At 42.3% G+C, this 27,953-nt stretch overlaps 2 protein-coding genes across 5 annotated transcripts in view; one reads left to right on the forward strand and one right to left on the reverse strand.

Annotated features, from left to right (window-relative positions):
- SPMIP11 (sperm microtubule inner protein 11) lies at positions 1 to 20,369 on the forward strand. Of its 2 annotated transcripts, XM_079139654.1 has the most exons (5): positions 6,774 to 8,631; positions 9,004 to 12,212; positions 12,303 to 15,648; positions 17,854 to 17,998; positions 18,725 to 20,369. In XM_079139654.1, exons 3-5 carry the CDS (start codon positions 15,435 to 15,437, stop codon positions 18,771 to 18,773), a joined length of 408 nt encoding a protein of 135 aa, XP_078995780.1. In that variant the 5' UTR covers positions 6,774 to 8,631; positions 9,004 to 12,212; positions 12,303 to 15,434; the 3' UTR covers positions 18,774 to 20,369. The 2 variants fall into 2 exon arrangements, with proteins under 2 accessions (XP_078995781.1, XP_078995780.1); XM_079139655.1 differs by lacking the exons at positions 6,774 to 8,631; positions 9,004 to 12,212 and adding an exon at positions 1 to 473 and having other exon boundaries at positions 15,526 to 15,648.
- ADCY6 (adenylate cyclase 6) overlaps positions 19,349 to 27,953 on the reverse strand; it is a 21,039-nt gene continuing 12,434 nt past the window's right edge. For all 3 annotated transcript variants that reach the window (XM_079139500.1, XM_079139499.1, XM_079139501.1), the window contains exons 11-22: positions 27,773 to 27,920; positions 27,435 to 27,532; positions 27,203 to 27,290; positions 26,928 to 27,044; positions 26,512 to 26,670; positions 26,040 to 26,218; positions 25,122 to 25,157; positions 24,909 to 25,038; positions 24,341 to 24,604; positions 23,360 to 23,564; positions 21,973 to 22,097; positions 19,349 to 21,763 (exon numbers count right to left, since the gene is read on the reverse strand). In XM_079139500.1, the coding sequence (XP_078995626.1) occupies positions 21,638 to 21,763; positions 21,973 to 22,097; positions 23,360 to 23,564; positions 24,341 to 24,604; positions 24,909 to 25,038; positions 25,122 to 25,157; positions 26,040 to 26,218; positions 26,512 to 26,670; positions 26,928 to 27,044; positions 27,203 to 27,290; positions 27,435 to 27,532; positions 27,773 to 27,920 (1,675 nt within the window). In that variant the 3' untranslated portion in view covers positions 19,349 to 21,637. The remainder of the gene's footprint in view (positions 21,764 to 21,972; positions 22,098 to 23,359; positions 23,565 to 24,340; positions 24,605 to 24,908; positions 25,039 to 25,121; positions 25,158 to 26,039; positions 26,219 to 26,511; positions 26,671 to 26,927; positions 27,045 to 27,202; positions 27,291 to 27,434; positions 27,533 to 27,772; positions 27,921 to 27,953) is intronic.

The raw sequence follows: 27,953 nt of genomic DNA on the forward strand, positions 1-27,953 counted from the left end.
TACATGCTGAACCCTGTGGTAAGGAATTTATGTATATTATTTCATTTTTATAACATATCATCGTTGCCATTTTTTAAATAAAAAACTAAAAACTGAGTCTTAATTAATCTTAAGGCAGACACCTAGAGTATGACAAAACTCACATTTGAGCCCAAGTTAGTGTTCTTTCTACTCCCTGCTTCCTGAGGCTTACAGTGTGAGACTGGCGCAAGAAAAAAGATACTGACACTTGGCTCCTCCATTTTCCTCCAACTCCACTGTGAACCCAGGAATCCTGTGCCTTATTAGACAAAGGAAGTGTCAACCACAGTAATTCTTCAGGACATTGCCATGGTTACCAAACAGTTCAGTGCTCAAGACTGGACATTCCAGAAGAGGACAAGGAGGAGTCAAGATGGCCTTCTTCAATTTATATCTATTGGGATATCAAAATTCCTTTCGGAACAAAAAAAGGGACACAATGGAAGAAACAAGTAAGGGTAATATAGAGTAGAGGGTTAGAAGGACCACTTGTTTTCCTAGCCACTTCTACTGGTCACTTTGTAGCTACTTCCTTTCCTACCTTGGGTTAGAGATTTATCCTCCAAGGTCAACCCTTGCCCTAATTAAAATTCTGGAGCAAGTATATCCATTCACTTCACTTTTCTGTCATTTAACATCAAATAAATGTATTCTTATTCATTCATTTGCTCACTTAGCCAACATTTATTAAGCACCAACTGTGTGCAAGGTTTTATGTTGGTGACCAGGGTTACAAAGATGAAAAGGCCTCTGCTACAAAATGGCTGAATATCTAATTAGGAATATAAGTATACAAACAAAAAATAATATATGATTAAATATGAACTTATGCAACTGCATAGGAGGAAGTATCTCATACTATTGGGTTTAGAATAAAAATGGGGGGATTTTGGGCTGGGGAGATAGCTCAGTCAGTAGAGTGCTTGCCTTGCGTGCACAAGGCCCTGGGTTGGATCCCCAGTACCGCAAAAAAAAAAAAAAAGAATGGGGGGATCCTTTAGCGAAGACTTCACAGAGGAAATGCTTCTAAACTGAGTGTTAAAGGATGACTAAAGTTCATCAAGTAAACAAGAAGGGAATATAGTACAGACAAAGGAACAGATCTGGGGAGAACTATATTAAGTGAATTCTAAGCATTAATACAGATGCAGGGTAAAGTGGAAAGGTGCTAGGAGGCAGACCTTGAAAACTAGTCACAGGTAGATAATTGAAGATGCTGTTAACCATGCTAAGCATTTTAACTTTGTAGGGAAATACTGAAGAATTTCTAGTAGGCAGTGAGTAAATATTTGATCTGTATTATATTCATGATGCCTAGTTGTGCCCCATACATAATATATGTTTAATGAATATTTGTGTGAATGAATAAATGATTTTGAATGGCTATAAAATAGGAAGTTAGAGAAGACTTTGCAGATGATATGACAATTTGTTTAGATCTTAAAAGATGAATTGTCCGAAAGCACAGAAATTGAGGGAAAAGGGTCTTCTAGGTAGAATGGGAACAAGTGAATGAAAATAAGTATAGTTGGATGCTAAGCAAAAGCTAAACTGGGTTAGGGGAAGAGATGACCAGGAAAGTATACAAGCACAAAGTAAATATTATGAAGGACAATCTATATATTAAGTAGTCCTCCAGTAGGCATTCTCTGACCTCTTTCTAATTCCACCTAAGTTCTATTCTTCTATTCACCTTCCAGGTAAGATTTATACAAAGATCCCAGTGATGGACCCTAGAAATTCCTTAATAGTTCTATTCCAATCCTTTCCATGCTTGTTGCCCCCATTCCACCTGGGTCCCAGCATTGTCATGGGGCAGTTTTTGAATAAAGAGGAATTCTTCTGATCCTCTCAGAAAAACACTCCTCTTTGGGAAACAAACAAATTTCCCTTGTTCCAGCCTCTCCTGACTGCTGTAACCCTACTAATTTTACTAGATGGGCCTGCATCACCAAAAACAAACTGATATTTTCCTACCCAGTGAGCCATTTAAACACTGGTGAGGACTGAGGGTGTAGCTCAGTGGTGCAACACTTGCCCAGCATGTGCAAGGCCTTGATTTCAATCCCTAGGACCCAAAACAAAAATATAAAAGCCCACTGAGGCCTGGGCCTTTGAATTAATTTCTTTGTAGGTGAGGCAGAAAGGAAGACTATAAAGACCAGAGTCCTCACCAAGTGTGGTGGCACACACTTGTAATCCCAAGCAGCTAGGGAGGCTGAGGCAAGAAGATAGCAAGTTCAAAGCCAGCCTCAGCAAAAGCAAGGCACTAAGCAACTCACTAGACCCTGTCTATAAATAAAATACAAAATAGGGCTGGGGATGTGGCTCAGCAATCAAGTATCCCTGAGTTCAATCCCTGGTACTTCCACCTCCAAAAAAAAAAAAAGACCAGAGGGCTGGGGCTGTAGCTCAGGGGCAGAGCACTTGCCTAACATGTGTGAGGCACTAGATTTGCTCCTTAGCACCACATAAAAATAAACAAAGGAATTCTGTCCATCTACAACTACAAAAAAGTTTTTTTTTAAAAATCGGAGTCCTCTATGGGGTGATAGGGAAGTATCTTGATATCATCTGCTTACTCAGGTTTTCTTATTCTGGTGTTGGAGCATCAGAGGCAGGAGCCTTGATCAAATTGGTGGCCTACATAGAATGTGAGGTTAAAGGGACTGGACTGTCAAATTTGCTACCCCTACTCCCTGCTCATTTCCCCTGATTCCCAAATTATCTTCCTAAGAGGGCAGAGGGGTAGGCACAGTAACACACAGCTGTCATCCCAGTTACTTAGGAGGCTGAGGCAGAGTGATCACAAGTTCAAGGCCAACCTAAGCAACTTAGCAACACCCTTTCTCAAAATTAAAAAATAAAAATATCTAGAGATGTAGCTCAGTGGTGGAGTACCCATGGATTCAATCCCTAGTACTAATAAAACAACAGGACAAAAGATTTCTACTTGATAATTTCCAATTAATTTATACTTTTGTTGATTGAAGTATTTAATAATAAATATTTACTACATACATAATAAATATACTTATGAATCCTGAATGACTTAGATTCCTTTGTATCTTTTGTTCTTTAAACTTGGAATTGAACTGAGGGTGCTTTACCACTAAGATGCATCCCCAACCCTTTTTATTTTTTATTTTGTGACAGGTTCTTATGTTGTCCTTGAAGGTTAATGCCATCACATTGATGATGAGGAGGAGGAGGAGGAAGATGAGGAAGAAGATGTCAGTTTAATAAATTTGAAAAGGAAAGGAAATAAACTCATATGGTCAATCCACCATTTTTCAGAATTTTTTTAATGATATAATTTCAAAATTACAGAAAAGTTGTAAGGCTAGTATAAGGAGATTTTCTACACCTTACCCAAATTAGTCAATTATTAATATTTTTCCTTCTTATGGGACTGAGATGTAGTTCACTGGTAGAGCACTTGTGTAGCACATGCAAGGTCCCAAGTTTGATCCCCAGTATCACACATGCACACGTGTGTGCACATGCACACATGCCAAAAAAAAAGCTACTTTCTTTGTCTCGTCTCATCTATTTATCTAATATCTATTTTTCTCAGCTGAGAATAAGTTGCTCATAACCCTTTACTACTAAATATTTTTTTGATTTCCTCAAAACAACAACCTATACACAGTACAGGTTTCAATTCAGCAAATCTTAATGTGGATACAAGATTATCTAACTACATAGTTCATATTCCAATTTTTGCAAATGTTCCATTAATATTCTTTAGAGTGCATTTTTTTCCTTCCATGATCCAGTAAAGGATCAAGAGTTGATAAATTGTTGAATTTAGTAAACTTGTCCCTTTAATCTCCTTTAATCTGGAACAGTTCCTCTGTCTTTATAATACTGACATTTTTGTAATAATGCAGGCAAGACATTTTGTGGAATATTCCTTAATTTGGGTTTGTCTGATGTTTCACATGATTAGATCTGGTTTAAACATTTTTGCAGAAATAGTGACATTACGTCCTCAGTACACCATATAAGGGTTTATTGTGTTATTATTATCCCATTACTGGTGATGTTAACTTTAACCACTTAAAGTGATTTGCCAGTTTTCTCCACTGTTGGGTTACCATTTTCCTTTTGTAATTAATAATTTCTGGGATGATACTTTGAAAAAATGTAAATATCCTCTTATTCATCAAGCTTTCACCCACTAGTTTCAGCATCCATTAATGATTCTGTGTGAATCAGTTATTTCTATGATAGTGGTAAAGTGGTGATTTTTCTAATTCCAGGAGACTTAAACTCAAAATTTACAGCAATGTGGTTTTTTATTTTGTTGTGTTCTGTGTGTATGTGTGTTTGTGTGTGTGTGTGTTTTGGGCTGTGTGGGAGAGGTGTTGGGGATAGAACCCAAGGGCACTCTACCACTGAGCTATATCCCACTTCTTTTTATTTTTTATTTTGAGACAGCATCTCACTAAGTTGCCAAGGCTGGCCTCAAACTTGCAATATAAGTCTCCCAAGTCACTGGGCTCATAGGCATTGTCACTGTTCCTGACTATAGCTATGTTTTAAGTGACCAACCTTCATTGAATTTTTCCAAAACATTCAATTTGGCTTTTGTAGAAACCCCTGCTCTTATTTTCACACTTTTTAATTGTTTAAATAATATTTCACTAAATTAAAAATTGCAATCATAAAGTTAACCTGAATAAAGTGGGGGTTTTTTTGGAGGGGGGTCACAACAGACTGGGTAAGCTTGCAGTTCAACTTGTGGGAGCAAAAGAATGCAGATATTCTAGAAATTCCTCTCAGCTACAATGGGAGTGTTGCAGACATCTTTAAAATGTTTTCAGAGGAAATGGAAACCATAAATTAATCTGGCAATCCTAATAATTGAAGCATTCTTAAGAGAATTTCTACTGCATATAATTTTGAGTTATTCATATTTAATGTTCTGAAACACTTCAAGAAACTAGGGTATCTTGCCAGGTACATACCTGCAAACCCAGTGACTGGAGCTAAGGCAGAAGGATTGAAGTTCAAGACCAGCCTTAGCAAATAGCCCTAGGTAACTTAGCAAAACCTTGTCTCAAAATAAAAAATAAAAAAGGACTAGGGATGTAACTCAGTGGTAAAGTGCTCTTGCATTCAATCCCCAGTACCAAAAAAAAAAGAAAAAAAAAAAAAAATAGGGCGCGAGAGCGAGAAACTGGGAGACATCTTAATGACTAATAAAAAACTTAAATGACCTTACCCTAACCAAGTTGGAAACTAACAAATTCAATATGGGGGACAGGATCAGAGAAAACATTAGATACTTTCCAGACAGTTTAGACTTTCAGAATTCCTTATGATGAAATATCACCCAAATATAACAGATATTGACAAACTATCCCAAAATTCAGATGGACTCAGAATAGCCAAAGCAGTCTTGAACAAACACAGTTTTTCTTTAAAATATTCTACAAAGCTGAAGTAATCAAGATAATAGGGACTATCATAAGGATTAACATATAGAATCAATGGAATAGAACTTAGATTCCAGAAGTAAACCTTATACTTCACGGTCAATTGACTTTCAATGAGCGTGCCAAGACACTTCAGTGGTGAAAGAATAGTCTTTTCAACAAATGGTTCTAGAAAAACTGAATATTCACATGCAAAAGAATGAAATTATACCTCTACATCATACCATGTATGAAAATTAACTCAAAATGGATATTAGATATAAGTATAAAACTAAAAATTTAAAACTCTTAGAATAAAATATAAAAGTAAATTTTTGTAACCTTAGATTAGGCAATTTTTTTTTAGATATGACAAAAATACAAGTGATAGAAGGAAAAATAGATAAATTAGATTTCATCAAAACAAAAAACCTGGGGCTGGGGTTGTAGCTCAGTGGTAGAGTGCTTGCCTAGCACGCGTGAGGCACTGGGTTCAATCCTCAGCACCACATAAAAATAAGTGAATAAAATAAAGGCATTGTGGTCTGGGGTTGTAGCTCAGTGATAGAGTGCTTGCCTAGTATGTGTGAGGCACTGGGTTTGATTCTCAGCACCATATATAAATAAATAAAATAAAGGTCCATCAACAACTAAAAGTATAAAAAATAAAGGCATTGTGTCCGTCTACAACTAAAAATATTAAAAAAAAAAAAAAACTTGCCAGGTGCAGTGTTGCAAGCCTGTAATCCCAGCAACTCAGGAGGCTAAGGCAGGAGATCATAAGTTAGAGGCCAGCTTTGGTGACTTAGTGAGACCCAGTCTCAAAATAAAAAATAAAAAGGGTCAGGGATGTGGCTCAGTGGTAGAGCACCCCTGGGTTCCATCCTCAATATCAAAAAAAAATTACATGTTTAGATTATAGGAAAGATTTAAAATAAAGAAGTATAAACCTTTGTTAAATCAATAATCATGAAAGAAAATTAAACTTGTTGAACAATTACATGAAAAATGACTCTGAACCCTGGTAATTTTGATGGGAAAAAATTTTTAAAACACAGATAATTCCATTCTAAAAGGCACAAAAAGCAGTATAATTTATTAATTCTATAATGCCAAAATAAAACTGATAAAATAATAAAAATAATAAGAATATAGTACAGGGCTGGAGTTGTGACTCAGAGATAGCATGCTCACCTAGCATGTGTGAGGCCCTGGGTTCAATCCTCAATATCACATAATAATAAAGGTAATGTGTCCACCTACAACTAAATATATATATATATATATATATATATATATATATATATATATCCCTAAAGATTAAAAATATATTTTTAAAAATAAGCCATAAACCAATGTAAATATAAATTAACAAATCACTAGCATATAAAATTCAAGAATATATTAAAAATAACATTAAAATCAAGTCAGGGGGCTGGGGCTATAGCTCAGTGGCAGAGCACTTGCCCAGTTCATATAAAGCACTGGGTTTGATCCTTAGCACCACATAAAATTAAACAAATAAAGGCATTCTGTCCATCTACATCTAAAAAAAAATTTAAATCGTCAGGTTTATTCCAGGAATACAATGATGATTTAATATTGGAGAATATATTAATATATAAGGCATTACACCTATATGTCAAATTAAATATACACACACATGCACACACACACACACCCTCTCACTTGAAACTAAAAAGACAATTGATATATTTTTAAAAAACACTTTGTAAATTAAGAATAAAAGTGCCTCCCAGGTACTGAGGAGACTGAGGCAAGAGGATTACAAGTTCCAGACTAGCCTGGGGAATCTAGAGAGATGTTATCTCAAAATAAAAAAATAAAATGGGCTGTGGATGTAGCTCAGTGGTAGTGTCCCTGGGTTCAATCCCCAATACCACCAAAAAAAGAATAAAAGCATGACCAAAGCTGGGCCTGGTGACATATTCCTATAGTCCCAGATGAGTCAGGAGTCTAAGGCAAAAGGCACCCTGGAGTTTGAGGCTAGCCTGGGCAACATAGCAAGACTCTTTCTCAAATTAGAAAGGATTACCAATGTGCCTGATGAACACAGATGCAAAAAAATTCTCAACAGAACACTAGCAAAGCAAATCAAGAAGATTATACACCATGATCACATATCTTGGAGATACAAGGATGTTTCAACATATACCAATCCATAAATGTAATAAATTGCACCAACAGAGTAAAAGACAAACACCATATGATTATCTCAGAATATGCAGAAAAGGCATTTGATCAAATTCAACATCCCTTCATGATAAAAAAGACTGAACAAATTAGATATATAAGGAATGTGCTTCAACATACTAAAAGCCATATATAATTATTCAACATCATATTGAATTGAGGAACAAGGATGCCCACTTTCACCACTTTTATTCAACATAGTACCAAATGCATACATACATATTTATATGTATAATTCATGTATTCACTAATATTCAGAATATATAAGAAGCTCATAAGTAAGGCACTAATCTAGACTTCTCCTGTGGATCAGGGAGACCTCCCTTGACCACACAATCCCTTTGCTGTGTTGCACCCCTTTCTTTCACCACCATACTCTCCCCACTCCTATACCCAATTATAACAAAACTAGAAAGATAATTTTATACTCACAGCCTAGAGAAAAACACTCATGCTGATTGGTCTTGCGTTAAATTCATGATCATTAAACTCCAGTGGGTCTTTATGGTTACCCAGAAGTCACACAACATTTCTTTTTTTTTTTTTTTTTCTGTGCTGGGTATTGAACTGATGGCCTCACGTGTGCTACACAAGCACTCTACCACTGAGCCACATCCCCATTCCACGACTTACTTTCTATTTCACAGGGAAAATAAAAGCAAATTATATTTCTAGAAGCTCTCACAAATCACATCTGTCTACCCATATCTATCATGTCTCTTCTATTATAATGAATAAACTGGGCCACACACCTATTAAGACAAACCCTTCACTTACACACCAGATTCCATCTCTTTTTGACTACTCAAGGACACCTACTCACTCTCACATTAATTTTACCACCTCTGATCATTTCTGTCTATACATAAATGCGATAATTTCTTTTTTCCCTATTCAAAGCACCATGTTTCCTGCTTCCCTGACTCCCATCCCCACAGAGCAAAATTCTTCAAAGGAGTTGTCTGTTCTTGCTGTCCTTGGTTCTGCCATTCTCTCTTCTTTTTTTTTTTTAATTTATTTTTATTGTAAACAAATGGGATACATGTTGTTTCTGTTTGTACATGGAGTACCATTTGCATATTCATAAATTTACATACAGTAATGATGTTTGATTCATTCCATTATTTTTTCCTTCCCCCCACCCCTCCCACCCCTCTTTTCCCTCTATACAGTCCCTCCTTCCTCCATTCTTGTCCCATCCCACTCCCCATTAAGTGTCATCATCCGCTTATCAGTGAGATCATTCCTCTTTTGGATTTTTGAGATTGGCTTATCTCACTTAACATGATATTCTCCAATTTCATCCATTTGCCTGCAAATGCCATAATTTTATTATTCTTTATAGCTGAGTAATATTGCCATTCTCTCTTGAGCCTGTTCCAGTCAGGCTCTTGCCCCTACCACTCCACAAAACTGTCAGTATCCAGTCACTCATAACTTAAATGCATGCTAACTTATATAATAAAGTTTTATTTCTCATCTTACTTAACACATCAGCAGAAATGTACAACAGAACTCAGATGGTTCTGAATCTTGGTGCTGCTGAGGTTGCTTGAAATAAATGGTTGGCTAAGAGAGATTTAAGCCTGTGAACCTGTAGTAGGGGATATGCATCATACCTTTCTACTGCCTCAGAACTAGTTTGGGAAATTCACAAGGGAAGCAGGGAGATTTTAAATAAAATATATCATTCTCTTTGATTCCTAGCAAGCCTACATCCATTTTGCTCACCCCATTTTTTTGTCATCTCAATTTCTATCTGTATTAATTCAGAGAACCACAGTTCCTTGACTACTTACCCTTGGTTCCAAAAGCCAAACCATTTTTAAGCCACCCTTGTCTCCAGAATGATTCCTTAGTCCTCAGTTATTTTCTAGCCAAACTCACCTTGTTAATTTTCCTGTTTATCCTTTTCAGATACCTATCATTAATCATGATCCAAAAATATTAAATGGAAAATTCCAGAAACAAACAATTCCTATGTTTTAAATTGTGTACTCTTTTGAGTATCATGATAAAATCTTGCACTGTCCTGCCTGGTACATAAATTGTCCCTTTGTCCAGTGTATCCATGCTACATATGCTATTTACCCATTAGCCATTTAGTGGTCATCTTGGTTCTCAGAACCATTTTCACAGTGCTTGTATTCAAGGAACTCCTAATGTAGTAGCCTAAGGTTCCATCCCAATGCCTACATCATCCACCTCACTTCATCTCACAGGGTAAACACTGTATCATCTCATATCATCACAAGAAGTGTGAGTACTGTAATAAGATTTTGAAAGACAGATCACATTCACATAACTTTTATAAAAGTAAATTGTCCTGTTTTACTCAATTATTGTTAATCTATTACTGTGCCTAATTTACAAATGAAAACTTTATAATAGGTAATATGTACAGGGAAAAACATAGTATATACAGGTTTTGGTACTATCCATGGTTTCAGGAATCCATTGGGGGTCTTGGAACATGTGTCCCTCAGATAAGGGGAACTACCATACATTCATTCAAGCAACTTGACTTTTATCTGTCCACCTGCTCCAGTACTTCCATCTGTTCTCTATGCTCAAATCATCCACATTCTTACCTGGCTCCTCAGCTAAGCCTTTTAGTACAACTGTAAAAAAACCTATTAATTTTCACCCTTTTCATTCTGAACATTCCAACTATCATATGTTTTTAGGTCATTCACAGTTTTTCTTTGAAAGATAGGTTGTTTTGTCTCCTAGTAGATGTGAGTGTATTAACATTCAACTCAAAAGGGCCCACTCAAGCTTCTCTTATTATAGTCATAATGAAAACTCACAGGTGAGTCAACACATGTAATAAAAAATTCTACTAGTCCCACCTCCTTCTTTTCTTCCTGATAACCAAAACAGAAAAACCAAAGAGGAAAATATGTTTTGGTCTATCCTCAACTTCAGAAATTCAGTTTTATCAGGTACCCAAAATTGTTCAGTTTGAGGGGGCTGACTCACTAAGCAAATTCACAGTGCCTGTTTTCTCACCTGTAAGTGGAAGTCATAATGTCTGTCTTTTGTTGTGGAGTTTCAATAATATGTGTAATATACCTAATACCTAGCATATAAAGGTGTACAACAGATGATTGGAGGAAAAGTCATAAATCATATGAAATTAACTGTTTATATATGGAATACGTTCCTTTCCTATGACTTGAATATCTTTGTCCACTGCTTAAGACACACTTGCCAAGACTGGATGCCTGGAAAACAGCTTTTGGGTTTGTTTGGTTATTTTGGTACTGGGACTGAACCTAGAGGCTCTTTACCACTGAGCTACATTCCCAGCCCTTTTTATTTTTTATTTTGAGGAAAGGCCTGAGTTGTCTAGAGCCTCACTAAATTGCTGGTCTCAAACTTTGCAATCCTGCCTCAGCCTCCCAGGTTGCTGGGTTTACAGGTGTGCACCACTGTACCCAGCTGGAAAACAGTAAACACTGTTTACTGTTACTAAAAAGTGTTTTTAACCCTAAGATTCCTTGAGGAGCAAAAACTGCTAGTTTCAAAAGATATTTCATCTAGGCCCTGAAAGAGCCTGATCAACTACAACTACCCACATAAGAGCACCCCTGACCAATGACTAGAACTCTCATCCACCAATCAGTAGCTTCCTGTCCCTCCCAGACTGACCCTTCCTAATCCTAATCGGAGTTATTCTACAGGTTCCACCTAACTTCCATAATTTGTTCAGAACCTTATGCCCTGGTCTTTTGAGTAAGTTTTCCCTTCCATCCTGCCTGGCGGAGCATATCCCTACCTTTGCTAAATCTGTTTCACCTCCTGCTTTGAGCCCTGCTTCCCTATTACTCTTAGCTTCATTACCTACACACTCCTTTTGGTCCAGGAGTGTCTTGGTCTTGATTTCAGACAAACTGCCTCTAATCTGGCCCTTTGCTGGGATGACTTCCTTGCCTTGTTATCTGAAGACTGTAGATCAAGCTAGATCTCAGTATAACACAAGTATAGGAACTCAGGACATTGCCCGCTGAAAGGAGTCTCAGAGGCCAATGGATGAGGGTGAGTGGTAGGGAGAGATTATGCTTGTTCTTGTCTTGAGACAAATTACCTCTCCCTGACAGACTCTAGTGACTCCCCTCTAACCACAGACCCACAGACCTCCAAGCTCTGCACATCCAAAGGCCCTCAATCCATTTTCCTCCACTGCTTGTCCTTATTCCCCTTCCCCTACCAAGTCTTTAGAGTTGCTCTCACTCCTAGTTCCAAATTAATTTATTCAAAGAAAGGCTAAACCTCAAGACTGGTAAATAGCTAAACACAACTCTCTTATGTTCTTATTTTCTGGATCCTGTCACAGGATACAACAGGTGATTTCCCAATCCTGGTTGGACTGTCTTCTGCTCAATCTCCTAGGCCCCCTGGCCCCTCAGCTGCTTGCTTGGTGACCTACCTTTTCTGAGATGGCAAGAGGTGCCACTCTTAATTTCCAGCAGAGGGCACTGTAGGCCTGGCTTTTGAAACGAGTATGAATGGCACAATATTCAGCCAAGAATGAACTGGCACTCACGCCATGTACAAACAGAGAAACAACATGTATCCCATTTGTTTACAATAAAAAAAAAAAAAAAAAAAAAAAAAAAGAATGAACTGGCCACAGATGAGCCCCTCTACCTTTCCATCTGGATAGACCTACCAAAGTTATACATATATATCTTGGAAACAACCTACACTGTCTCATAACTGCTATAGACTACCATGCCCTATCCACATGAAACTAGAGGGGAGGTACTCCTGCTAGTCATAGCCACACTCTGTTGAAGCCTAGGGAGTGGGGTCCAAGCAGGTGACCATGTCTGTAAACAGCAGACAGGCCACTTTTTCCACAGGGGCTCAGCCTTTCCCCACAAGTCTTCCCCACTGGGACTGGTTTATGCACTGGCAGAATGACCCGCCAGATTCCAGTACTCTTCTCTCCTGAGGCTGGCCATAGGAAATGAAGTTCCACATTTGGTAGAGTTCAGAGAGGCAGGGTTCTGCCTCCATATCAAGTCTATTTTGTCATGTCTCCTATGCAACTCAAGGCTGCTCCAAGGTAGCAGACACCTTTGATAGGATACCTAATCAGCTGTGTGAAAGGAGTTCATCATGGGGCTGGTTCTAGTAGTCTAAAATCCTTGGTCCTTCCTGAAAGTCCTGATGAAGTTTCTTAAAGAGGCAGTTCAGTCTTGCGAAGTAAGAGCATGGGCTTCAGAGCCAAGCTTCTTGGGTTAATCTCATGTCTCTATCACAAGCTTGTTATATGACTGTGGGCAAATTTCTAAAATTCTCTGTGCCTCTGTCTCCCCTCTGTAATATAATAGTAGAGCTTACCTTATGGAGTTGTGCTAAACACATACATTGAGTATTTGCTACTTTTATTGTTATTATCTCTAGAAAATCCGTGCATTCCACTTTACATCAGTAGTCTACAATCAACACTAAGTTCCATTGCTGTCTCATGGCCCATCTACTTCCCCTGTGTTCAGAATTCTGAACAGGCACACTGCTGTGAGGAAGATATTTTTGGATATGGAGGCAAAAGAACTGCCCCCTTATCGAAAACATGCTCCAGGGCCTGGTCTGGTTCCCTGGACATATGCTTCCCTGGGTTCCTGTCCACTTCCTCCCAAAACACTGATAATTTCCTTGCATCAGGTAAGACAGTAAATGCAAGATAGCCCTCCAAACACACTTCAGCTGATTTCAGTACATCTTATGTTCCAGCCAACTTCAAGTGTTTAATGTCCAATATTTGATATGACTTCCTAGAGAGGAATTATTTTTATATACAATTTCATGACTTTTTCTCTCAAGCTAACCTTGTATAAATTTCTAGTCAGGATGGTATTACTCTGCTTGCAACAACCAAACTCCAAGACAATTGCAATTAATGTGTTGGATATTATCGCCACCATGTCTCAAATATCTGGAACTAAACCTTAATCTAGAGTCATACTTCTGGGATCCCAAAGTCAAATGACAAACTCAAATGTCACTGCTTCCAGGGAATGATCCCTCATTGCGATAACCTGTGATTAAATACAAATCAGAATCCTGGTTCAGTCCAAGCTTCCAGAACTCTATACTCTAACCAAGGTTTCAGTACTACCATCTCTTTTTTGCCTCAGATATACATGGAGGATGTTCAAACTGTGTCCCACTCTGGTAGTAATTATTTCAGATACATAATGTTAAAGGTGATTTTGATTTGAGGGCAAAAGTGAGAGAGGAGGGTCAGAGATGATGAATGAGTGGGGCCAAGCTAAGAAAAAGAGACAAGCAGGAGCTGGAATAGAACTCTAGAACAAAAGTAGCATCCCTATACTACTATCGCATCCCTACACTATCCCTACACTAGAGATGAGTCAGCAGTCCTCAGACATTTCCAGAGAGTATGGCAAACACTGATCTAGTTCTTAACAAGCATCAAAAAGAAAGAAATATAAAAATCTGAAAGGGTGAGACAGAGCCATGAAAACAGAACAAAGGCATTGAAATCATCAGATGTAGAGCTGGATTTTACTCTACAACAGAGACTAGCTAGAGGAAATACAGCAAGGGGCCTAGCACCTTTTTGGCTTGGGTGACAGAATGGATGTAAGGCCAAGAGGCAAAAATCTTGGAGGAGGCTACCCTGAACACTTCCCTTTTTCTTACTTCCTCACCAAGTCATATCTTCTGCATCTTAAAATTTTTCTCAAATCCATCCATTCTTATTCAAGATTCTGAAATGCAAGCTGAATCTAGCCTATTTAAGTAGAACATGAATGTATTCTATTTTCTAAAATATTTTTAGTATAGATGGACATTATAACTTTATTTTTATGTGGTACTGAGGCTTGAACCCAGTGCCTCATACATGCTAGGCAAGCACTGTATCACTGAGCCACAACCCTACCGCATGAATATATTCTAAAATAATATTGGGAAATATATAAAAGCTGCAGGAAGAATGGAAAACCAATTTTGATGTGGAATAACCAGAAACAATGCTCAGAATCATGCCAAAGACCAGGTCTGGCACAGACACTATCTACATTCAGAGGGCATTGCTGACACCAAGGACACTAGGTCCTGGATACTGCTGTCAGAAACAAGATTTAGTGTCACTTCTCCCAATGCTTGATTCAAAATCTGGAGCAGATGTATTTCATTAGCCTAAACAAAAGTTGTCTATGTCCTTGCCATAAAAGAGGCTAGGTGAGGAAGATCTGGTCTTCTCAGCCTCCAAAGTAAGATACAGGTTTTGTTTAACAGATGATTCCCAAGCATAATGAATGTTAGGTAATCGCTACACTACCTTTCCATTTCCATCCTCTGTCCCTTTCCACTTCACCCAGCACTCCAGGAACCAGATCAACAAAAGCTCTCTGCTGCCTCTCTAAAGCTTCTAATGCATTTGCCATCCTGCTGCCTAAAATGCTCTTCCTGGTTCTACTGTGGCTTAGGGACTCCTACTTATAGACTAAGACTTAGATCAAACATAACTTCCCCTTTTAGACCATTTGAAATTCTATAAACATGCCAATCCCAGGAAAGGAATATCTATCCAGATAAGAAGCCATCTTCACCAGCACTAACCCTAGGTATCTATCCAATATCCTGAGTTCAGAAGGAGGCAGAGAGAAGCAAGAAAATAATAAAGGAGTTCTTGTGATCACTGGGTTCTCCCTTCCTCCCCTCTGTCACAGGCATGGTGATTTGACTCCTGAGATCCTAAGAATCTGAAGTAAGTGGCTCAGAGAGATCCCTGCCATGTACCTTGCTGATATGGAGACTGGGGAATCAGAGAATCAAATAGCCCCATTTCCCAGGTACTCATTGAATGAGTTTGTTCTCGTTTCAGACCAGAGGGAACCACTGTCCACTAGGCTCCCCCCCATTATCTCAGAAGATGGGAATTATTACCTGCACCAGAATAGTCACATGAGGTACCATGAAGCTGTACGGAAGGTGTTGTTAAAAACATGTAAGTACCTTGGAATGGGCACCATGCTGAGGTTATGTCACAAGGCATGATTATAGGGCAGGAAGAGAGAAAGCAGGCCAGGAAGAGAGACTGAGAAGAAGTGGGAGAAAGCAGACTTGAATGATAGGTGAGCCTGGTGAAGTATAAATCGAATCAGACTTGAAAGCACATATCCAGGTTTAAATCCTAGTTCTACCTCTTTTTAGACATCTGACCTTCAGTGAGTTACTTATTCATTATTAACCTACTTCCTTATTCATTTTGAGAGAGATAAAGAGAATGCCTGCTTTATCAATCTTAACAGAATTGTTATGAAGATCACACCAAAGCTGAAATAATTTAGGAAAGAACTTTGTGTATTATGACACAGTACCCCATGATGAATACTAGAGGAAGCATCAGCTTTAAATTTGACTAAACTGAGCTTAAACTCCAGGCAAGTTGTGTGATTCTGGACAAGTTCCATTAGCTACTTCTCTGAACCATATAAAAATGGGAATAAAACTCTAGCACTGTTGTGAAAAAGCATGTAGGACAAATTCCTGATGCATGTGATACATTGTAGAAATCTGGAGAGAATTATGCTCTGTAAAGAAAGGAAATCCCAAAAGGTTACAATCTGTCATTTAATAGCATTTTTTTTTTTTTTTTTTTTTTTTTTTTTTTTTTTGTAGTGGGGATTGAACTCAACCACTAAGCCATATCCCCAGCCCTATTTTGTATTTTATTTAGAGACAGGGTCTCACTGAATTGCTTAGCAGCCAGCTGTTTGCTGAGGCTGGCTTTGAACTTGCTATTCTTCTGTCTCAGCATCCCCAGCCACAGGGATTACAGGTGTGTGTCACTGCACCCTTTTTCTTAAATTTACAAATTTATAGAAATGAAGAACAGATTATTGGTTACTAAAGGCTATAAAATGGAAACTCCAGGATCAACAACAATGGAACTGTTTTGTATTAATATATTAACATCTTGGTTCTGGTAGTATACTATAGTTTTGCAACATAATACCATTGAGGGGACCTCCAGGTATTACTTTTAAAACTGTATGTGAATCTATCTATAATTAACTAAAAATTAAAGTTTAATTTTAAAAGCTAAAATGCTTTTAGCTTATTATTAATTAGTAGGAAACAGTTAACTAATTTTATTTACTTAGTGAATTATTAGAGATTTTTTAAAAATCATGATTATAAAAACTACAAAGTAAATCAAAATATTAGACCATAAATCTAATTTTTAAAAATATCCAAATTTTATACACCAGTAGAAATTAGATTTATCCAAACAGTGGAAATCCTGTTTTTGGTACCAGGGATTAAACCCAGAGGCACTTTACCAGTAAGCCACATCCCCAGCCCTTTTTTTTTTTTTTAATTATTTAATTGTAGATGGACACATATCTTTATTTATTTATTTTTATGTGGTGCTGAGGATTTAACCCAGTGCCTTGCACGTTCAAGGCAAGTGCTCTACCACTGAGCTACAGCCCCAGTCCCCCCTTTTTTTTCTTTCTATTTTGAGACCTGGTCTCACTAAATTGCTTAGGGCCTCACCAAATTGCTGAAGCTAGCTTTAAACTTATGATCCTTCTGCCTCAGCCTCCCAAGTCTCTGGGATTATAAGCACATACAACTGCACCTAGCAAATATATATATATATTTTAAATATATATTTTTAAAAAGTATCTAGGTAAGTTTTTAAAAACACCTAATACCTCTTGAATATGATAGGCACTTGATAAACGACATCTGTTAGTATTATCCAACGGTAAGTTGTTTCAGAGAATTACCAGAACAGAGAAAAGGAAGGCATTATTTCAGAGAGGAGGGAAAGAAGTAAGGATGAGTAAGCCCAGAAAAAAAGAAAAAATAATGAATGAATAAGAAGAAAGATAATGAATCAATGGACACCATCTTATACACTTCCCAAGAGGGTCGACCAGTCAACCACTTGTTTTTCCAACATCTTAGCACTTAAAGAGGCTCTCTTGGAGATGGCTTACTAGCAACAGGAAGAACCAAGACTAATTCATCTGACCATGAAAGGTGTGAGATGCTGGAATCCGGAAGTGAAGCAGGGTGTGGTGACCACATTCCTAGGACCTCTGAGCACTCTGGTTAGGCCCAGTTGCTGGGTTGGGCTTCTGGGGAGGCAGAAAAATAAGTGGTAAACTTGAAGGAATTCAGTAACCTGCCCATTCAGTCCCCAATCAGGTCTTCAGAGTCCCTCTGACTGATGCTCAGAACTTCAGCTTCTGGCGGTCCCATGATCCAGGAGTACGTCCGGAGGAAACCATGCCATGGATCTGGAGCCCACGCCACTGTCTCATTAAAAGCCCAATGACCAGGTTAGGTTAGGCGGGGTCAGGGTGGGGAAACCAAGGGAAGTATTGCTATTAGGCTATTTTATTGCTGCTCAACATTAGAGAATTAGGAGAGGTTTGGGTCTTACTAGGAAAGGCTGGTCACAAAACCTGGGCAGTGGTGGCATTCAGTGGAGTTAAAGATTTTTTTTGACTGGGGATTGCACCCAAGAGCACTTTACCACTGAGCTACATCCCCAGCCCTTTTACTGTTTTTGTTGTTGTTTTGTTTTGTTTTTGTTTTTTCCGCGGTACTGGGGATTGATCCCAGGGCCTTGTGCTTGCAAGGCAGGCTCTCTACCAACTGAGCTATATCCCCAGCCCTCCTTTTATTGTTTTTAAAATTTGAGACAGGAACTCACTAAGTTGCTAAGGGTCTCTTTAAGTTGCTGAGATTGGTCTTAAACATGCAATCTTCCTGCCTCAGCCTCCCAAGTCGTTGGGATTATAGGAATGAACCACAGTACCCAGCTAGGCTTTGTGTTTTCACCTTGTGGATATGATTTCTGAGCAGGCACAACACATGTCTATGGCATTTCTGTGACATACCTTTGTTGCTCCCCACAACCACCATCCATTCACTGACGTCCTGCTTTTTCATCTACCCCTGCCCATTCTGCTCTGAGGCAGTTCTGGGGAATATTTGTAAGGGTTTCCCCCAACTCTCCAGCCTGGCTTGGCTGAATCTAAGACCATTTCTCCCCTTTCCAGGTTTGTGGATCACTCCATTCTTAATGACAGAAACTTCAGTCTATATTGAAGAGGATATGGTTGTACAGGACAAGATATGGACTATGAAAGAAGTATGAGGAGTGAGAAAGAGGGAGAAGTGTCCCAGTTCCGATGACTGACTAATGGGAAGAGGGAATCAAGAAAGCAGAGTAAACAGATTGGACAAGAAGTCCCTTGTGTGCAGTAGGGTTGGGGGTAGGGAAGTCATTCCAAAGCCCTAATTTTTGTGAGAGGAGGTGTGTGAGAGATCCCTGGAGAGACTAGATCTTGGTATGAGGGGTTTGCAGGGGTCAAGGCACTGGAAAGACAACCATCGGGGGTATAGCAGAAGTCAAAGTAACAAATCTTGGAAGACACACACTGGTCCTCATGATGCTGAAGGGCTTAGAGTAGTCAAGCTCTCTGAAGATACTGCAGCTTCACCTTGGCAGGGAGAAAGCCACAGGAAGCCCTCAGACCACAGACCAGAGAGGCCCATAGAGCCCTGGGGCAAAAGGTGGCCTCCTACAACCAGGCTTTGCCACTTCTGATCCAACCCAGGACCCAGAACAGCTGCAGAAAACAGGGAATTTTACAAAGAGTTTGATTTTATTGATATTTAAATATATTAAATATTTCACTGAAATACATGGTACAACCACCCTCCCCCACTCCCACAGTGGTTACATTATAAAACCAAAGTCCATAGCTTCCCATCCCCTGACTCCTCCACCAACCGGTGAGGAAAGGGGCAATGGTAACCAGGGGAAGGGCATGGCTGGCACTGTGGTACAGGGAGCAAGGGTATGGACAGGCCACTCCAACTTGGCAAGAAGCAGAGACAAGTCATCCAAGGTTGAGGTCTTCCCACTCTAGCTTAAACCCTCACTCCCACCCACTGGCCCCAAGTAGTCCCTTCCTATCCAGAGATATCAAAGAGGAGTCAATTTTCTGTCAGAAACAGCTAGTCTTTCCCCTCCTCTGCCTTAGCTAATGATGTGCCTACTGGCCCATTTGGTTGATGCATGGAGATCCCCAAGATAGGCAGTACTGAGCCAGAAACCAGACCTCTGTGCAAGGAGCTGGTGCTGAAGGAATATGAGGAAGAGCAAGAGCAACTACTTTCCCCTTCTACCCCCAAACCCCTTTCTCCTCTGACTCAAATCACTTCTAAGACAAAGTGATCTTCAAGCAAAATTCAGGCTAATGCCTCTGGCTTAAATAGAGATAAAGAAACCAAGGCACCAACTAATTCAGGCCAAAGTTGAGGAGGTGGCAGGGAAAAGGGTAAAAGGAAACAAAGGACAGGAAGGGAATCTGAGTCTAACCTCCTAATCCTTCTACCAGCCCTTGCAGACTTTATGGGGATTGGGAGCCAGGAACATGCTAGACTCAGGCTAATGACTTGGAAAAGCCAAGTTTAAGGTTCCCCTGCCCCATCCCCTAGTACCAGTATCAAGTCCCAAAGCATACTACATTGCAGGACACAAGCTGGGGAACCCAGGACATTCCTGAACCTCTGCCCACCAAACCCCAGACAGTTCAAGTGCATGGAGCACTGGGGCTTAAGCAAGTGCTTGGGTTCCTGCCCTAGGCAGGGAGACAGTCATACTGCACATATGGCCCCCAAACGGCACTTAGGGATTTGGCACAAAAAGGATTCCCCTCCCCAGGCCACCCTTCTTTTGCTACCATGCCCCATCCCATTCCTGTGCAACCTGGGCATCTCTGCATATCCCTTAAACTAGGAAACCCTGCCTTATTCCCAGAAGACAGAGGCCCATGGGAGAGAGGCAACCCTGGTTGCAGAGCTGAGGAGCACAACTACAAGGACACACACAGACCTGGAAAACAGATATGCACACAAAGAGCAACATGCACACACAGTTATACAAACACACAGGCTCTCCCCAGTGCCAGAGACCTGGGAGACCATGTTTGGGGATCAGGATCATCTTCCTCTGTGCCCTGACCCTTTTTTATTTGGCAATGGAAGGGGTAGAGATGCTCCCTGCCCCCTTGCCAGCAGACAGCAAGCAAGCGCTGGGGCCAAGGAACCTGATTGTGGCCACTTCTGGGCCTCAGATCAGTCTGGCACCACCCCCCTCCCTGGCCGCCTGCACTCTTTGGCACCTGCAGGTGAATGTCCAGCTCCTGATCTAACATCCTCACACACAGGCTTGCTCTCTGGCTGGGCATTTTCACAGTACCAATGAGGCCAGACACCCCTTTCCCTGGAGCGTGCAGGAATTGGGGCTAAATCTGAGCTGTCAGAGGTCCCTTTGTTCCCCTTTGGGGACAGATCATGGGACTAGGATTTGGCAAATGGAAACATTCCCCTGAAATGTAGACAGAGCTGGATCCCTAGAGTATCTCCCTCCTGCTTTATGCTTAGGAGTGAGACCTGGCCAGGGCTGGGGCACCCAAGACCAGTGCTGGGGATGCAGGCATAGCAAAGGCAAGCATGGAATAGGCACTCCTCATGCCTGGCCCCAGTATTTGTACAAAATATTCCCAGGGGAAGGAGGGAAAGGAAGGACCCATCCCTGAGCCTATTACCCAAACAAAGAAAGGGTAGGCAAGGCAAGTTGCCATTTTAATCTTTCAGGCAGAAGAGCTCCCCTGCCACTGCTGCTGCCCCTTCCCCTGCTCCCAAAAGCTGGAAGAAAGGAAAGGGAACAGCCCAACGCCAACTGAAAAAGAAAATCACTTGCATAATACTCTTGTTATCCCTTTGATCACCAGTCTGAGGGCAGATGAGCATGGTCCAAGCACAGCCTGCTGGGTATGTTCCCTTCTGTGGTCAGCAAGAACTGGAGGCTCAGTGCCCCCTGCCACAACTCCACCCAGTAAGCGCAGAATCTGCTCAATGCCCACCTTGGTCCCTTCAGTGGAATCTGTAGCTGGGTCCTGCTAGCTGCTGGGGCCCCCATTGAGGAAGTAGGTGGTCATCTCCCCCTTGCCTTTCACCTTGACCACCCCTCGACACTCCAGTTGGTAGCCCTTGGCAGCTAGAACCTGGTACAGGTCCGTGGTCACCTAGGGGAGTGGGAGGGGAGCCCGCTTAGCCTGGAATCCGTCTTTCTGCATTTCCAGAAGCTCAGGGTTTCTCCAGTCAGGTTATCTCCCCTCCCCCAACCCCCACCCCACCAGCCACAGAAGACTGCCACCCTGCCCCTGTCCTGTAGAGACCTGTGGAAGCCCTATGGACCCATACCCCTCCCAGCCTTGGCTCATATCCATCTCACCTGTATTCGGTCAGGGACCCCTGTGCTGTCCATACGACTAGAGACATTCACTGTGTTCCCCCAGATGTCATACTGTGGTTTCCGAGCCCCAATGACACCTGCCACAACTGGACCCATGTTCAGCCCTGAGGTGGGGAAAACAGCAAGGGATTGAGACTAGTGAATGATCCGTAGTCAGTCCAGGGATTTGTTCCACTACTTGGTACCTTGAGAAGCGCTCAGAGAGAAAGTTGAAAAAGAACAAGTCTCCTGGCAATAGAGTGGAAAGTCTGGGCATGTTGGCTGAGTCCAAACAACAGTGCAGTAACAGTAGCTAACCTACTGAACACTTGCTCATACCAACTACTGAAATAAACATTTTATGTGGTTGCATCCTCTCAACACTCTCAAAAGGAGGTATTTTTATCTCTATTTTACAGATAAGTTTGGCGGTGGGGGGGGGGACTTATTAAATAAACAAGTAGATGAAATGCCAGTCAAACCAGTCTGAGTGCAGAATCCATGCTATTAACCAGTCCTCCACCAGCTCATCCAACAGGAAGTAGCTCTATTGAACTGGCCACAGATAAGGACACAGGCATTAGAATTTAGATTAGGTAGGCCTGGTCTCAAATCCCAGCTTAGCCACCTACTAGCTGTTTGATATCTGAGAATCACTCTCCTTATGTTTACAAAGGGAAGAGTAATGTGAGGAATAAAATATACTCAAAACGTCTAGGGTAGAGTCTAGCACAGAATAGTACCATAATAATTATTTTTTTTCTTTTTTTTTCCCCTTGTAGTACTGAAGATTGAGCCCAGGGGTGCTCTACCACTGAACTACATCCCCCGTCCTTTTTTTTTTTTTTAATTTTGAGACAGGGTCTCTCTAAATTGCCCAGGGTGGTCTCAAACTTGAGATCCTACTGCCTCAGCCTCCCAAGTTGCTGAGATTATAGGTGTGCCCACTATACCTGGCTGGTCTGTGTGTATATATGTGTGTGTGACATACATATATATATATATTTTTTTTTTTTTAAGTTGTATATGGACACAATGCCTTTATTTTTATGTGGTGCTGAGGATCAAACCCAGTACCTCCCACATGCTAGGCAAGCACTCTACCACTGAGCTATAGCTGCAGCTCTGGTCTCTCTTACACAATTTTTTTTTTTTTAATGGTGCTGGGGATTGAACTCAGGGCCTTGTGCTTGCAAGGCAAGCACTCTACCGACTGAGCTATCTCCCCAGCCCACTGGTCTCTCTTAATAAAAAATGATATAGAAGTTGGGAAGAAAACCCTACAGGAGCCCTGATGGAGAACCTGCGACCCCCACTCCAGCCTGTACCCTCAACTTCACCCAGAGTTGGTCCTGGGAACACCTGCCAAGGAACCAGGCCTTCTCACCAATCTTCATCTGGAAATTGTTGAAGGAGTGTTCATTGATGTGCTTCATCTGCTCCATGAGCCGCATTGCATAGTCTGCGAGGGCAGTGATGTGGGAGCGTCCCACCTGATCATAGGTGCTGGCATTCAGCCCTGAGGCAGCCATGTAGGTGCTACCAATTGTCTTGATCTTCTCCAGCTGCCTGAACCGTTCCTCGCTGATGATCTAGATAATACAGGGGAATCTGGTCATCAAGGCAAAAAGTCTAAACCCAGCTCTGCTCCAAAGGCTCATTCTTCACCATACCTTGGCTCCCTTCCCCTCTTCTCTGTCTCAACAGACCCTTTTAATGAATGAGCTCCCTTCCAGCTGCAGCTCTCACTGTAGAACTGACAGCCAGAAAAACAGGCAGTCTTGGGACCCAGGCAAGGCCTTGAGAGTAACACTTGAGATGATCAACTGTGATGATCCACTCAGAGACACAGAACAACAGAAGGGCCACTGAGCATCAGCTACTCCAATGCTCACCTCTGGAGGGAACTGAGTCCCATAGGGAGGAAGGGACTTCCCATTCCTGACCTGAATGTTCAGAACATTTCCTCACATTTTGCTTCCATTTTCTCTATTCAGGGAATGATCTTATTTGCGTGGTCTCATGAGGCTCTGTCCACGACTACTGCCTTCCTTTTCATGACATCCACCTAGCACCTATACTCTCCCTCACAAATCCTCATATCCTTCTTTGTTCCCCAACAAGAATGTCCTACCCCACTGGGGCTGACCCCCCTGCTGCCTCTGATAACTTCATGGGTTCTTGCCCTCACCTCCACTGTACCTACTCTTACCCCAAGCCATGACATCACTGGTTCCCATTAAATCTCCCTTTCTCCTCTAGTACCACCCACCCCCTCCAATTGTGGCCTTCTGATCCAAAGTTCACTTCACTCCCTTGGTACCCAAGTTCCCCCTCTCTCTGCCAAAACCCTCAACCAGACAAGTACCTCATCAAAGTCAGCGATGATCTCGTTGAGCAGCCGCAGGCACTCGACACCCTCATTGTTTGCCTCCAGCTCCACATAGAACTCAGAGAAGTTGGCAATGGAGGCAAACATAACAGCCACACACTCACACGACTGATAGTAGAGCTCATCATTCCGGCGCTCACGGGCCAGGAAGTGGGCAGCCACGTCCTTGGGTAGAATGTTATGCAGCAACCGCCGGTTGTATGCCTGGAGCTCCTCCATCTCCTCCTTCTCCCCTGTTGCCTGTGAATACCACACCCATCGCCCATTACCCAACATTCACAAGGAGTGGGTGTAGTGGCCAAGGCCTGGAGATGGGCATCATGCAAAGGAAGAAAAACACTGAGAGATAAGGCCTAAAGATCGGGCAAAGAGGTGAAGAGGGCAAATACAGGAGGGGACAGGGAGCAGGGCACAGAGAAGGCATAGAACTAGTTGGGTTTAGGGCAGCCTGAGCCTTAGCCAGCTAGCAAGAGATGCATTCTGGCTTGGCCCAGCCTGTGTCCCCAAGTTCCTCCCCGCTCTGCCAAAGGCCCATCCAAGTCACCTGCAGTTTCCAGAGGAAATCCAGGCGGGCAGTTGACTCCACCTGCTGGGCATGCAGATACAGCGCCAGTGCAAACACCAACAAGATCACAGGGGTCATGTATTTGAGTGCCACCCTCCCTGCAGCTGGGCTAAGGATAAGCAGAGACATGCTTGGTATCTGCAGGAGGTAGCTAACGGCCTCACCCTTTGCTTTCCCAGAGCCCTCACTTACCAGTCCAGCCCATCAAAGGTCTCATTGGATGAAGCCCTGGCATGAAAATACAAGAGACAGGAAGCATCATCAGTGCTTCCTGGGTTGCTGGGCAGGACACGGACAGGGGACTGAGACTACATAACTGAGCCCGTATCACTAGTCAGATATTGGACCAGAGCTTTTCCATATATTAACTCATTAAGAGCAGAGGCCTTAAGAGAACCTCTATTCCTAGTGGCTCCTCTACTTATCAGTTATATGACCTGGGACAAGCTGCTTAAAACTGAGTCAGATCTAAATGATACATATAAAAATCTTAGTACATGCCTGGCATGCAGTAAACCTTCATAAATGTTAATTACTATTATCTTTATAACTACCCTATGTGGCATCACTATTTTACAGATGAGAAAACTGAGGCTCAGAGAAGTTAACTCACCTGTCCAAGGTCACACAGCTAATAAATGGTAGAGCAGGGATTCAAACCCAGCAGTCTCCAGAGGTTCTCTACCACAACAAACTATGGCCACATATCACAAGGGGTAGGGTTTTGCATAAGAAAAGCCAGTGTGGTGTCCTAGACAAAGCCCTCAAGGAGGAGTTAGAAATTTTGGTTCCAAGCCAGGGCTCTACCACCAAGCAGCTCTGTGACCCACAAGTGGTTAAGACAGTGGGTAGGAAAGCACCAGGCAAATGTCAGAGGAAATTTCTGTTAATGTCTAGCCTAAAGACACAGGGATTTTTGAGGACTGGGGTGTTTCCTAGGGTAACTACTTCAGGGTCACATGCCAGGAGTTCCTCCATCTCCTCCCTTTCTCCCAGGGGTAAGTTGTAGCATTCCAAGGGCATAAGGGCCTGGGCATAAGAGATGCTCTCAGTGACCCAGCAGGGTCAGGGAGACTCCTAGAGTATTAAGGGGTCTGAGGATAAACTTACAAGCCATGGACACCAAGCAGTAGGTCATAGTTGTCGAAGATGGTGGCCGGGGGACCCAGAAGAAGCAGCACCAAATAGATGAGTCCCAAGACAAAGATCATAGCCAACTTGCCGATGCTGCTGATGTGCAGGAAGACAGAGCTGGCCAAAAGACTCAGGAGCATGTTCCCAACGAAGTACTGGGGGAGGGGCGATGGCAGAGGCAGCGTTGGGTGACGGCAGAGGCAGTGGCACCCAAGGCAGGAAGAGCCCTGAACTCCCCTGCCTGACCTATCTTCCCCTCCAAAACTCTCAAACCCCAATATCCTTCACCCTCCATGCCCAGCCTATACCACACCAGGGCCCCTGATTACTTCTTGAGTTGGGGAGTCTGGTGAGTTCCTGGGTACCCAGTGCCCATCATTAGGCCTGGCACAGGAGGGCCAATAAGAGTGCCAGGACACCCCCCTCTGCCTGAACACTGCTTGGACACCTCAGGGAAGCTGCAGGTGGGTGCGGTGCCCTCACACAGGGGAGCATCCAGGCCAAGAGAGTAATTGAGCTGTTGCAGATGGCAGGCAGTGATGTCAGCAGGTGTTAAATTCAGCATCTGGGCTGCACAAGTTCTTATGGAGGTACGGTCACAGGTGAACTGCAAAAGCAAGGTATGTATCAGGGTACAAGGAGGGGAAGGGTTACAAAGGCCATGCCCATGTGCCTTATTGCCTTAAACTCCAGGGGCCAAAGTTCTCAGGGGATGACAAAAGATGGAGAAAATGAAGAAGAAAACTGGCTTTAAATATTCCCCTCATCAATGACAGTAGGCTCCCTGAGGGCAGAAAACATTCCCAGTGCCAGAGTAGAGCTTGGCACAAAGAAGAGGTGGAAGAACTCCCAGTGGACCCTTACCATGTTAGCAACAGCAGAAATGAATACAAGGAGGACTGAAAAGATGCCAACTGTGGTACTATGTGCCCGCGAGCGTACGATGCTACGGGACAGACGCTGCAGAGCCTTGGGGAACAGCTGGAGTAGCAAGAGACCAAAAGTTAGAGGCCACATCGTCCAAGAAGGAAGGCCACCCACAAATGGGACATAGCAGGAGAGGAATGACTTCTCCTCCTTCTCCCCATGGGACCCCCTCCCTGCCACCCCAACATCCCTGAGGAAGTCCCCCTACGTACAGAACCACAGGAGTACACAGCACAGATCAGCACAGTGACCAGCAACAGCAGGAAGATACTAGCATAGATCCCAAGCATCAGGGTGGAGCTGAGGGAGGGAAAATGTTGCTCAGGAAGATGTAGGCACCTTATTCCAACCCAGAACAGGCAGGGGTGCAGGCTCCAGGGACCAGGGCCTTGTGTGGGTATTTAGGAAGATTCTGGGAAGGGTAATGAGGGGCAGGGCTCTCACTGTGGGAAGATGAGGAGCTGGATGAAGCAGATGAAGCAGAAGACCAACAGGGCACAGGCGACATAGGCTCCGAAGCGGGGATCCACCTTCCGTGAGTACTGAGGGACAGGGGGCTGAGCTGAGCACTGGGCATTGATGCCCTGGGGGAGGCAGGGACAGCAAAGGCAAGGCACTACCAGGGGCCTCAGGGGAAGAGAAACAGTTGAACCAGTTGATGTGAATCTCTACCCTACTCTATGGTCCCTCCTCATTCCCCCAAATTTTCTCCTGCTCCCTCAATTGTGTTCAACCTTCCCTGCCTGGATCTGCCCTTCCCCCCCAGCCCTCATCCCCCAAACCTTCTTCTCAAGATCATCTCTCTGGAAGGTGAGCAGGAACCGGCGCACATGGTCCTTACGCAGCTGATCAATACTTCGGGCATCAATGGCACGGCCCAGAAACTCATCCACCTCATCCTCAGGGTTCAGGGCATCTTGGGCACCCCGGCTGAGGGCAGGGGACATGCTTCACCAAGTGCAT

This window comes from Sciurus vulgaris (genome assembly GCF_902686455.1).
Source record: "Sciurus vulgaris genome assembly, chromosome: 5".
NCBI lineage: Eukaryota > Metazoa > Chordata > Mammalia > Rodentia > Sciuridae > Sciurus > Sciurus vulgaris.